Below are 12109 nucleotides of genomic sequence, written 5' to 3'. Positions count from 1 at the left end.
CGTGGTGACATGCTCATCTAGGCTGGCTGTTGAGTCTTTGAACATGATCCAGTCTACCAACTCAAAGCAGTCATGTAGAAGCTCACCTATTTCCTCAGACCAGCACTCTATGGCTTTCTGTACTGGATCACTGCGTCCGCAGCCCTCTACTCTACTCCCTATACACTCACGACTGTGTGGCCAGATTCTGCTCTAATTCCATCTACAAGTCTGCAGATGATACTACCGTTGTAGGCTGTATCTCAAACAGCGATGAGGCAGAGTACAGGAAGGAGATAGAGAGCTTAGTGGAATGGTGTCATGACAACAACCTTTCCCTCAATGTCAACAGAACTAAAGAGCTGGTCATTGCCTTCAGGAAAGGGGGCGGTGTACATGCACCTGTCTACATCAATGGTGCGGAGGTTGAGAGGGTTGAGGGCTTCAAGTTCCTGGGAGTGAACATCACCAACAGCCTGTCCTGGTCAAATCACGTAGATGCCACGGCCAAGAAAGCTCACCAATGCCTCTACTTCCTCAGGAGGCTGAAGAAATTTGGTTTGTCCCCTTTGACCCTCATCAACTTTTACCGATGCACCATAGAAAGCATCCTATCTGGATGTATCACAGCTTGATATGGCAACTGCTCTGTCCAAGACCGCAAGAAGCTGCAGAGAGTTGTGGACACAGCCCAGTGCATCACGGACACCAGCCTCCCCTCCTTGGACTCTGTCTTTACCTCTCGTTGTCTTGGTGAAGCAGCCAGCATAATCAAAGACCCCACCCACCCAGGACATTCTCTCTTCTCTCCTCTTCCATCAGGTAGAAGATACAGGAGACTGAGGGCACATACTACCAGACTTAAGGACAGCTTCTACCTCACTGTGATAAGACTGTTGAACAGTTCCCTTATACAATGAGATGGACTATGACCTCACGATCTACCTCGTTGTGACCTTGCACCTTATTGCACTGCACTTTCTCTGTAGCTGTGACACTTTACTCTGTACTGTTATTGTTTTTGCCTGTACTACATCAATGCACTTTGTACTAACTCAATGTAACTACACTGTGTAATGAATTGACCTGTACAATCGGTTTGTAAGACAAGATTTGCACTGTACCTCGGTACAAGTGACAATAATAAACCAATACCAATCCTCGTGTTTCATCTTCTGTTTGTATGTAGGGAGGAGGAGCACAGCCTGGTGGTCTGATTTACCAAAGTCAGACCTATCCAGGCACCACAAGTGCATCTTCAGAATATGAATAGCCTGTTGAATTATAATCTATGATATTACCTGGAGTGCTATTAGTCTACTGTGGTCATGTTTGTGACAGGTTTTGTAAGTCAAGTCTGCAAAACCTTTTGGCCTGGCACCCATAATTTAAATTTGCTTCAAAGTATGAACAGGTCAGGAAACTTGGACTACCAAAGGATAACTGCATCACATAAAGACTGTTTTGCACTTGCACAGAAGTTGTTTAATGAATGGGTTATGAAAATTATCATTCTATCAAATGGTAATTTGCTAGAAATTTGGCACCTGCTGGTAGGATGTAGTTACCGAGCTTAGTAGAGACTGCAGATGTCTGTCACCACCTGGCATAACATTCTGAGCTTCTTTGGACACTGGTGTTCAGACATGTCAGGGAAATTGATCATATGTTCGTAGAGGTTTGAAGGTAGTGCCTCCACTGAATTGTGCATCTCTGCTATGCAGCTAGTTGTCTGTGCACAGCCAGCCAGCTGGGTGTCTTTTCTGGTCAACCCTCAAGTACCCATCCTGATTAAATAGAGTACGCATTCAAGATGCAGAAAGGAATCACTGAAGTGTACAAAATAACCTCTAAAGAAATGCACTACGCATAAACCCCTTCCTAGTAGAAGGCAAGAAAACTGCTATGTGTACTGATTATTTATTGGGATCTTTGACCAAGCTGGCTTCAGCCCCCTCAGATGATGCATGCAATTGCCTAGGCTTCATTAGGAGTCACCAAAAACCTGGGAGTCCCATAGACCCAACATTAAGAGAAAACACTGCATCAATACCATTCCAATTAAATGATGTGCAGAGAGAAATTGAAGCTCTCCTCTTCTGATAGGGTTTTGAGCAGACAGCTTAATACAGGGTCAACAGTCAAAGTTTTGCTAGCTTCAAGTTTTCATGTGCTTTCAAATCCAAATGCAATATCCACATTAGGGTTCAAAGCTATGAACTTTAATCTTGGCTGTTAGTGAAACAACATTTTTCTTCTCCATATGAAAAATGATAGCCAATGACTGAAAACGTCTCAAAGAAAATCTAACAAAGTGCAACTCTGTTTAATTCCCAAACGACCTTTCGCCTGGTTAGCATTGTTGTGTGCACTACAAAGCAACCATTTTCTGGAGACACTTGGACTATCTTGCATTGTATCATATTCTTGCATCAAGCATATCTCGCTGCAATATTTTACAATCTGGAAATTTAAGCAACAGATAATTACTTCAGTTTACACATTTCAGCTGATTCCCCATAAATTTTAATGTTGAAAATCCACAAAACTTTCACTAGGATAAAAAAGGTGTTCTATTTAAAAGGGGAACCTGATAATTTGAAGTTGCCATAAAACCACAAGTTTTCTATTTTTCTTATTATCGTTTCCCACTGTGATCAGATATTTAAAAATAAAGTAATACTGCAATTGAAAGTAAATTGTAAAGGATTTTCTTGCTTTTTTAGAATTTAATTCCTCCTTTTTTCACAAGGAGTTAGGTGCATGTTAAGCCCATACATTGTATATTTTTTTCTTATTTATTCATAATTTGCTGCTTAATGGCCTCTTGATTATCCCAAATCAGTCCGCCGTCAACACCCATGCCCTGAGCTACCATCTTGCTAAATTCTGGAAACTGTTTCCCTAAACCTCAGTAGATCTCTTCCTTCGCTGGTTTTCCATCCCAATCCTTCTGTGACTTGGCATAAAATGTGTGTTTGATAATCCCCTGTAAAGTAACTTCAAATATTTTGCTACATTAATAGGCATTACACGAGTTGTTAATGCTGTAATTCTGATTTCTGACACCCTTTTCACAAAGAAGCAAAGGTACATCATATGAAGGCACTGGATCAGTATAGCTAATAGTAATCAATAGATATGCCTACTCATTGTGTTTTTCTGAGTTTATTGCCATAAGCTCACATAAGTCTTGCAATAGCTTTGAGCATTTTCAAAGGTCTGGGGAATTGGGAGTTGTTCATAAATGCTGAATGTGAAAGGGTTAGTAATAAGTAATTACAAGAATGCTATTTTGTTAGGTTTACTTAGATCCTTCCCTTGAAACCAAAGATAATTATCTACCATTTGGCTGGTGAGTAAACTAAAAGACATTTGATTTCAGCAATTGGAAACTAGTAATGGAGGGACCTGGAACTCTGTGTACAATGTGCAAATTGTATAGAACCAAGCAGTTGCTGTGAATGTTCTGTGCTTTTAGCTATTGGAATCATATTTGTTAGATACCGTACCAGTATTCACACAGACAATGGCAAAGCAGTGACATTCTTTATACCATGACACTTACACAGGGTTCCCAGTAACTGCTGTCTGGTCAGTGTGGGCTAAAACCAACAATTAATTCCCTGACAGTGATTATTCCTCCGTATGGAGAAAATAAATAAAGTTCATTTGAGGTTGAGATAATATGCATGTCAACTGGAACCAAAACACATTTTATACATTTTAAATGACATTAGCAATGCCTGAAATGGTCTGTTAGAAGGATGCAGAAAGGCAAATCTGGCACCGTGTCTCATCCATTTTAACATCTGATATCTTTGTAATGCACAATATGTTTTTGTGCTGTGGACATGTGCTCACTGAGTAATGAATTGGCAATAATAACTAACTAATGAACTGTCAATAGTAATTTTCTGTTTTCATTGCATCCAACCAATTTGAAAAGGATAATACAGATTACATTTGGTACTTAATGGTCAGCATGGACAGGGTGGGCTGAAGGGCCTGTTTCTGAGCTGTATGACTCTATAATTCATTCTACTAACTGTTTTCCTTCCAAACAATAAATCAGCTGTGTTTTGAGCTACCAAAACCCACCTTGTCAGCGAAGGTGTCAAAACAAATCCTAATATTATCCTTACAACCAAACTTAGAAGACTTGAAACGACGAATAATATCTTGGAGAGAGGCAGCCACGACAAAATACTCCTGCTTTAGCCTCAACTCTTTACCCTCAAAAAACTGAAAGCAAAAACAAAACAAGAGAAATATAAAGGCTTATTTGAATAAAATGAAAAAAAGTATTTAATCCCTTTTTAGATTTCTGTCATTGAATTAAACTTCAATACCCTTTAAAATCATTAAACTATATTCTCCTTCACTGCCCTTAAAAATGGAGGGTTAGTTTATATGTTGACAACTCAGTATGTTGTATACATCATGGCTTTGTGGACAATAAACATCTGTTCCCACATCTCTCCAATATTACAGAGAGTTATCTGTATGATAAAGCAAAATGAAGAGCTGTAATTAAGTTAGTCAAGAGAGGCAGAGGATAAATTCTCCAGAAGAACATATCAAGCTGTTAAATTAATGTACTGTGAAAGGTGCTCAGAAATGCTCTCTTCTCCAGCTGATGTTTAACATAGTGAGAATGAATGAGTTTGCATTTTCATGACCACTTTTTCTCATCACCAGCAATGACTTAAAATCCAAGAATCAAGTCAACCAAGGGAAAATGAAGCCCAAGATTAACTCAGCAGGTTAGGCAGCAGTTGTGGACAGTAAACCTTCATCAGAACTTTCTACCTGATATGCTAACTCTGTTTCTCTTTCCACAGATACTGCCTAACCTAATGAATGTTTCCAGCAGTTTCTATTTTTAATTCAGACTTCCAACATTTGCACTTCTGTGATTCTCAAACCCAAGATTAACATGTAATCTGGATGGCAAATACATATTAGGAGAGATGATTTTTTTTTAATCTTCATTAGGTGGCTGCAAGTGAGGGAGTAAATCAAATGTGATGGCAGATCAAGGGAAATAGAAGAGGTCTGATATTCATTCTAAAAGGACAGGACTTCATTTTTCTTTCCCTAGTTCCTTCATTTTATTTCTCCCTAAGGTTTCTGGCACTTCATTTTCATGCAGTTAAGATTGACAACAGTGGTGTAGCCAACCTTGTATGACTGGAGTAGAACTCTTCTCCAGTCATACAAGGTTGGCTACACCACTGTATAAATAATTGGAACTATACAATAAATAATTGGAATTCCCAAATGAATATTCAGCCTTCATTACCTATTGACCCAATGACCAATGTGATCAAGCACAATGGTTTCCCATTACTTAATAAGTTTTCAATTTTAGGAAATAAAGAAAATACATGAAACAAGGAATGCCTTGATGCCTAACCAGTAAAGTCATCAATAAATTGTAGGCTGGTATTTTTTTTTCAAATAATGCATGGATGCAGATGCCATTGGTAAATCCAACATCTATTTCTCTTGAGAAGCTAGTGACCTGATGCATCTGTGTTATGAAGATACTCCCAGTGTATGTGATTGGGAGTTCCAGGATTTTGAAGAGCAACAATGACAGAATGGCAATGCACTTCCATGTCAAAATGCAAGGCAACCTGCAGAGCAACTTGTGATGGTATTCTAATCTGCCTGTTGCCTTTCTCTTACAAGGAAGTTGTTGAAGGGCTTGGAAGGTACTGTCGATGTGCAAGTTGCGGAAGGAACAAATGCTTAAGAGGAGAAGCCAATCATATGGCATTGTCTTGATGCGATTGTCAGGAGTTCATGGAGTTGCAGGTATCTAACCATACCCTTGCTGATGGTGGGGAGTTAACATACAGATCACTGTTTTTATAGTCTAATCCAAATTTATATGGCTAATCCACTTAAGCTTCTGGTCAATAGTAAATTCCAGAATACTAATGACAAGGAAGTCAATAATAGTAATACTGATGACACAGCCTGGTCCATCATGGGCACAGCCCTTCCCACCATTGACAGCAGGTGCTGCCTCGGGAAGAAAGCATCTATCTTCAAGGATTCCCACCTTCCAGGTCAAGCCCTCTGCTCACTGCTACCATCAGACAGGAGCTAGAGACGACTGAAGTCCCACATCACCAGGTTCAGGAACAGCTACTTTCTACAAACATCAGGTTCTTGAATCGACCTGCACACCCCTAACCTTACCTCAGCAATGGAACACTATAAACCACCTCTTGCACTACCATGGACTTGTCGCTGATAGTGTGCTTTTTATTTTTGCAGTCTTTTCCCCCCCTCTCTCTCTTCACTGTCTTGTATAAATTATACATAATTTATAGTCTGTGTGTTGTCTGTACCTACTTATCTGTGATGCTGCTGCAAGTTTTTTTTATTGTACCTGTACTTCATTGTACTTGTGCACATGACAATAAACTCGACTTGACTTGAGTGCCGAGGTAAGTTGTTGAGGCACACTCGATGGAAATAGTCACTGGTTTGCACCTGCTATTTATTGTCCAAAGCTTGCATGTTATCCAGAATTAATATTAATGACTATAAGGGAAGGTCATCGATAAAACAATTAAAGATGATAGGGTCAAGGATTCTTGAGGAACTTGAGCACCCTAACTGGAGCCAAGGTAAAAGACTTTTGACAAACAAATACATCTACTTTTAGGCTTGGCATGATTCCAGCCAAAGGAAAACATTGTTCTCAGTTTTACCAGGGCTTCAAACTCTGTCAAATGGCACTTTACTATCAAGGGCAGTCATTTTTACATCATGTTTGGATCAAAACTATAAGTTCTAGAGCTGAGTAAATCTGGTTCAATCAACTACAGCATCAGTGAACAGATTCTGCAAGTGCCACTTAATAGCACTATCAATGACACCTTCTGTCACATTGCTGATTGTTGAGAGAAGATAGTTCGGGTTGTGATTTGCTGGATTGGATTTGTCCTGCTTTTTGTAGATGGAATACATCTGATTAATTTCAATGTTTTCACTCAGATGTAATTTTCAAGGTTCAACAGCTTAGTTAGTTCTGGAGGACATGTCTTCAGCACTATAGTCAGGACGTTGCTGGGGTCCAATATCTTTCCTGGATCCAATGTGCTCAGTTATTTCTTGAAATCACACTGATGAGTCAAATTAGTTAAACATTGGAGGCTGAGATGGATCATCCAGAAACTAGACATTTCTTATTGACGATTGTTGCAGACATTGTAGTCTCATTTTCAATTTGTGTGTGTGCCACTAGATAATATAAGCAATATCTTTCATTATTTTGCTGATGGTTGAGAGCAAATTGATGCTCAGGTTGGGTCCCAACAAGTTTTTATCAGCTCCAAAGCTCAATAGAGTTTTGGTCCAAATAGAGATAAAATAAATGAATTGTGGTGTTGTTGCAGAAATAACTGCCCTTAACATTATGCCATCATTTTATGGCATTACCACGTTTTGACACTCTCACCATTTCTGACTAAAAACTAAAATGGACTGGCTCCAGGAACAGGTCAGATGCCAAATGCCCAAAGCCTTTCCACCTTTTACAAGGCACACAAGCAGTGCAATGCAAAACTCCTTATCTGCCTGGATATCTGCTGTTCTAACAACAATCAAGAATGTTGAGACTGTCAAGAGCAAAGCATCACGTTTCTCTTCACCCCATTCTCTACGTTGAACATTCACTCCCTCTGATATCAGCACACTGTGACTTTAGAGTACACCATCTTCAAAACACACTACAGAAACTTGTCGAGGTTTCTTTGACAGCACAACCTCTGTCATCTGGAAGGATAAAGGCAGCAGGCGAACAGAAACACCACCACCTGCAAGTTCACATCCAAGTCACACCACCTTGACTGAAGTTAGATATCTTTGATAGGTTAAACAGTAAAATCTCTGTAGGTAAAAACATTTTGGGGTTACTTCCATTATAAATACTAAGTGATTCTAGCAGGTAACTCACCACCACCATTTCAAAACTTATTAAGGGACAGGCATTAAAAGTTACTTCTGGAGTAGATTAAAAAAAAGGAAGAATCCAGATAACGAGTAAGGGTACCTACAGTACAGGGTAGTGAATTATCTACCTTGACTCATTCAGCTTCTACCAACTAAATTCACACAGGGATGCAATGTAGTATTAAACTTTGTAATATCTACCTTTTATAAGTATTAACTTCTTAAGAATAATTTTCATGATTTTGCAAACACATCTTAAGAGCACTTCTAAGAATTTTCAAGCTGCTGAACATGCATTGGGTATGAGTGAAAATGGGCAGCTACTATTATAGGCAGCAATCCCCCAAGCCAGGTCTATACCAAATAGAAAGCTGAAAATCTACTTTGTGAACTTTGCTGAATGCAATTAACATATAAAAATAAAGGAAAACAAATCATTCAGTAAACATTTTAAAACCTAGAACAAATCTACAAGTCTTTGAGATGAGGCTGATTGACACAGATGTGTAACCTGATTTAACAATTTATACTGTATTTCAAATTTAATTTTCCTGTGTCCAGTGTAGGGAGAAGTTAGTTTAAGTTGCAATCAAATAAAATTAACAGTATTTGTTTTCATTATACAGATTATATAGATATGCAGAAAACTCTTAGAAAATGTTCTTACTGCCTACATTGTCATTTGGGTAGAGGACTCTGCTAATATTTTCTGCAATATTTCTGTCCAGCACAGCTTGGATGTAGTCCCCAACGTTAACTGTTGAGAATGAAAACAATGTTGAACATATTTTATAGTGGTACTAATGATTACAACTCAATTCCAAAAGCAAGAGCAGGTGTTGGTAACAAAGGATAACAGATATTGTAAACATTAATGCACAAATCACATCATTACGCTCCACACAAATGGATGTAATTTATGGCACTTTAGTGAATAAGTAATGGCTTCGATCATTCTGGGTCAGGCCTACTGACTGGAGTCACTGCCCATGGTCCTCACATGCACACACTTACCTGTACAGTAAGTTGAAAGGTGTGTTTTGCAGTTTCTACACACTCTGAAGCCCAACAATGAGTTCTGAATAAGCAATTTGAGGATCTGAACCCAGGATGGCATACCGACCTTTGTGCTATGACTCCAACCATCTGAAAAATTTCAACTTTTCTTCATTGATCTCAACTTTACTAGGATTCTTCAGCAAAAAAAGAAACAAGCTACTAGAGGAACTCAGCGGGTCAGGCAGCATACGTGGAGGCAAAAGGGATAATCGACATTTTGGGTTGAAATCCTGCATCAGGACTTAATAGGGTTCTTTAATGATAAACTCTGACAGGTGCAAGGACAGTCATCTTTAGCTCAGCCTTGGGAGTTCTTCTGACTGTTTGGACCAAAGCTACAATAAAGTCTGGTGCTCAGTAAAACCTGGTTGAACCAACCAAATCACTGGTGAGTGGATTGTCTATTGATTTTAATAGTTTTTAAGTATCTGCCATTGAAACATTTAAAAACTATTAAAATTGAAGGGAAATATTTGAAAAATTACTTTTAAAATGTGAACATAAAAGTATTTAGAAGTTATTAAAAACATCAAACTAAAGCAAAATAATTAAAATAAGTAACTCCCTTTTGCCTCCTAAATCTAAGCCCTACAGACCCATTGTAATCAATGGGGCCTTGGACCATGCATGAGGTCCGACCTGACAGGAGCAGAAGTGATTCCTCTGTGTAATGCTGGAGAATGCTAGCAAGATTGCTCCTTGCCTCCGGACACCATGGGGAGTACATTGGAAAAACTGACAGATTTGGTCCCCTGAATCAGTCAGTAAGTCTAGGACTCTCATCACATGTGTACAGATCTATTAAATATTTCAGTAGGAATACTGGTGATTTTTGAGCTCACAATTATGCACTTAGTAAAATCTCCCAAGTTCAAAAGTCAGAATGACCATGAATTAATTCAACATCCTTTCAAACTCTAGATTTTCCTGAATGACTAGGTTTGAAATATAATTAAGGGACACAAGTTATATATTTCAAACTAATATGCCTAATCTTAAAAGACAGACAATAAATTTTGAAAACTTGCAATGTTTTATGCAGCATGTTACGGACTCAGTGAAAATCCCTTTAAGATAGAGAGTGTGTGTATGTGTGTGTGGGGCGTGCTTACGTCAATAGAAGATAAAGGACGTAATGACGTTGTTGAAGAAGTTAGGAGAGAGAGAGAGAAGGGAGAGAGACACCAGCCTGCTTGTTTTCTCTATCGATGGATGAGAAACAATAACTGTGTTTGCCACTGAAATCCATGTATGGAAGTTGGAAGTAATCCGGTGGAGTTCACTTTGTTGCTGACCTGTAGAAGGAAACAGGTATTTGTGTATGGATGACCACGATTCGGATGCTTTTCGGGGTGAGGAAGTCACTATCGAGTAAACACTGGAGTGTCGTTTGGGTTCCATTGTGGAACATTTGGATTTCGTATGTACTCTCTCTCTGTTTTTCTACATCTACGTCTTATCTTCAGACAACGGTGGTTGTTGAAGAAGCCCTTGCTCATGTTTCACCTCATGGCTTGCGGAACTGAACTTTAAGAACCATTCCAGAACTTGGAGTTTGGGACTTTGTCACACACACACACGAAGAGTTTAGTTTTTGGGGTTAACGTTCGAGGTTTAACATTTTTGAATTCTAACATACTAACATTTTTACTTTTATTTTACGTATTATCATAAGTAGTGATTAATAAAATAGTTTTTAACACTGAATCATGCTCAGTGTGCTTCTTTTGTTGCTGGTTCGTGACAAAATTGGGGGCTCATCTGGGATCCAATCCAAAGATTAACGAGTGTCGTCTGGGATCATTCTCCAGATTGACGAGATTTGTTCGGGATTCAATCCAAAGATTTTTGAGGGAGGTCTGATAAATTCTTTTTAATTGGCTTGTGTGTATGGAAACCAGCAGCAATGGATATTAAGGCATTTTTGGAGTCACCAACCCTACAGGGATTGGAGGTGGCAAAAAAGGATTATTTGATAAAGATTGCTACAAAGCTAAACCTTACAGAAGTAAAGCAGTCTATGAGAAAAGCAGTTATTCATAGAATGATAGTTGACTATTATTTGGAGAAGTAAGTGTTTGAGTTGAGTGAGGTAGTTGAGTTTCCTGAGAGTAAACCAGTGATTTCTGATGTGACTTTTCAACCAGTGGAGTTGGAAGATCTGGAGGAGGAAGAATTAGAACAGTTAGAAGAGTTTTCTGGGGGTGAGTCAGAGAGACCTGTTAGACAGGTGCAGATAGCAAAGATGGAGTTAGAACAAACATGACTGAAGGTCGAGTTGGGACAAAAAAAGATAGAGGCTGACAAGCAATTAAAGGAAATGTATGCCTGAACTAGCTGCAGTGTGTAAGGCTGTGAGTTGATAGTTTGTCAAGAACCCAATGTGGCTGTGAAGGTTAGATTTTCTGCTTACTGTGCAATAAGAGAGTTTCAAAATCAGTATTGTTTCAGTAACTATTTAAGAGAACATAGAACATTGTAGTGTGAAAGGTCATGGTTGTCACATGACACCATTGAACACATGGTTGAAAGCGACACCACTGTCAATCAAGGTAGATTCCCGATAGTGTACAGCCGATGCTTGAACTGGGTCAGGGGAGTCAGGCATTGTATTGTTTTTTCCCTGATCATTTGTAACCTGTGTGTGTGTGTGTGTGTGTGTGTGTGTGTGCGTACGCGTGCATCTCACCCTCGTTGTGATTTCCCCCACGTTTGTGATCACCTGCATGTGTGCGCGCAAGTGTGCATTCGTTCCGGTTCATCCTGTCCCCGCGTTTGTCTTTGTGAATAAATAATTTTTAAACTTCAAAGACTGTGTCCAGAGTCCTTGCCCTTTGAGACCTCAAAGAACCTCTTTTACAACAAACATGTTTTGAAGGCAAATTCAATCAGAAGTTCAACAACATTTATTAAAATGACCACGCACTGGAAAATATCCAAAGGGAACAGTCTATGTGTCTTTCATAAAATACACAAATATACCAAATAGCAGCAGGAGTAGGCCATGTGGTTCTTCAAGACTGTTCCAGCATTGAACTTGTAATTGAAACCATATTCAAACTGTATGTTTAACTATTGGGTTAATCATTTGTTTACT

The 12109-nt window shown here is 39.0% G+C and overlaps 1 protein-coding gene across 1 annotated transcript in view; it reads right to left on the bottom strand.

Annotated features, from left to right (window-relative positions):
• pygl (phosphorylase, glycogen, liver) overlaps positions 1 to 12109 on the bottom strand; it is a 71001-nt gene that overhangs the window by 35045 nt on the left and 23847 nt on the right. Inside the window, exons 8-9 of the mRNA XM_052038326.1 lie at positions 8628 to 8710; positions 4081 to 4224 (exon numbers count right to left, since the gene is read on the bottom strand). Of these exons, the coding sequence (XP_051894286.1) occupies positions 4081 to 4224; positions 8628 to 8710 (227 nt within the window). The remainder of the gene's footprint in view (positions 1 to 4080; positions 4225 to 8627; positions 8711 to 12109) is intronic.

This window comes from Pristis pectinata, chromosome 1 (assembly GCF_009764475.1).
Source record: "Pristis pectinata isolate sPriPec2 chromosome 1, sPriPec2.1.pri, whole genome shotgun sequence".
NCBI lineage: Eukaryota > Metazoa > Chordata > Chondrichthyes > Rhinopristiformes > Pristidae > Pristis > Pristis pectinata.
Note: the sequence above shows the minus strand (reverse complement) of the source record. Positions and strands in the feature narration are given on the sequence as shown.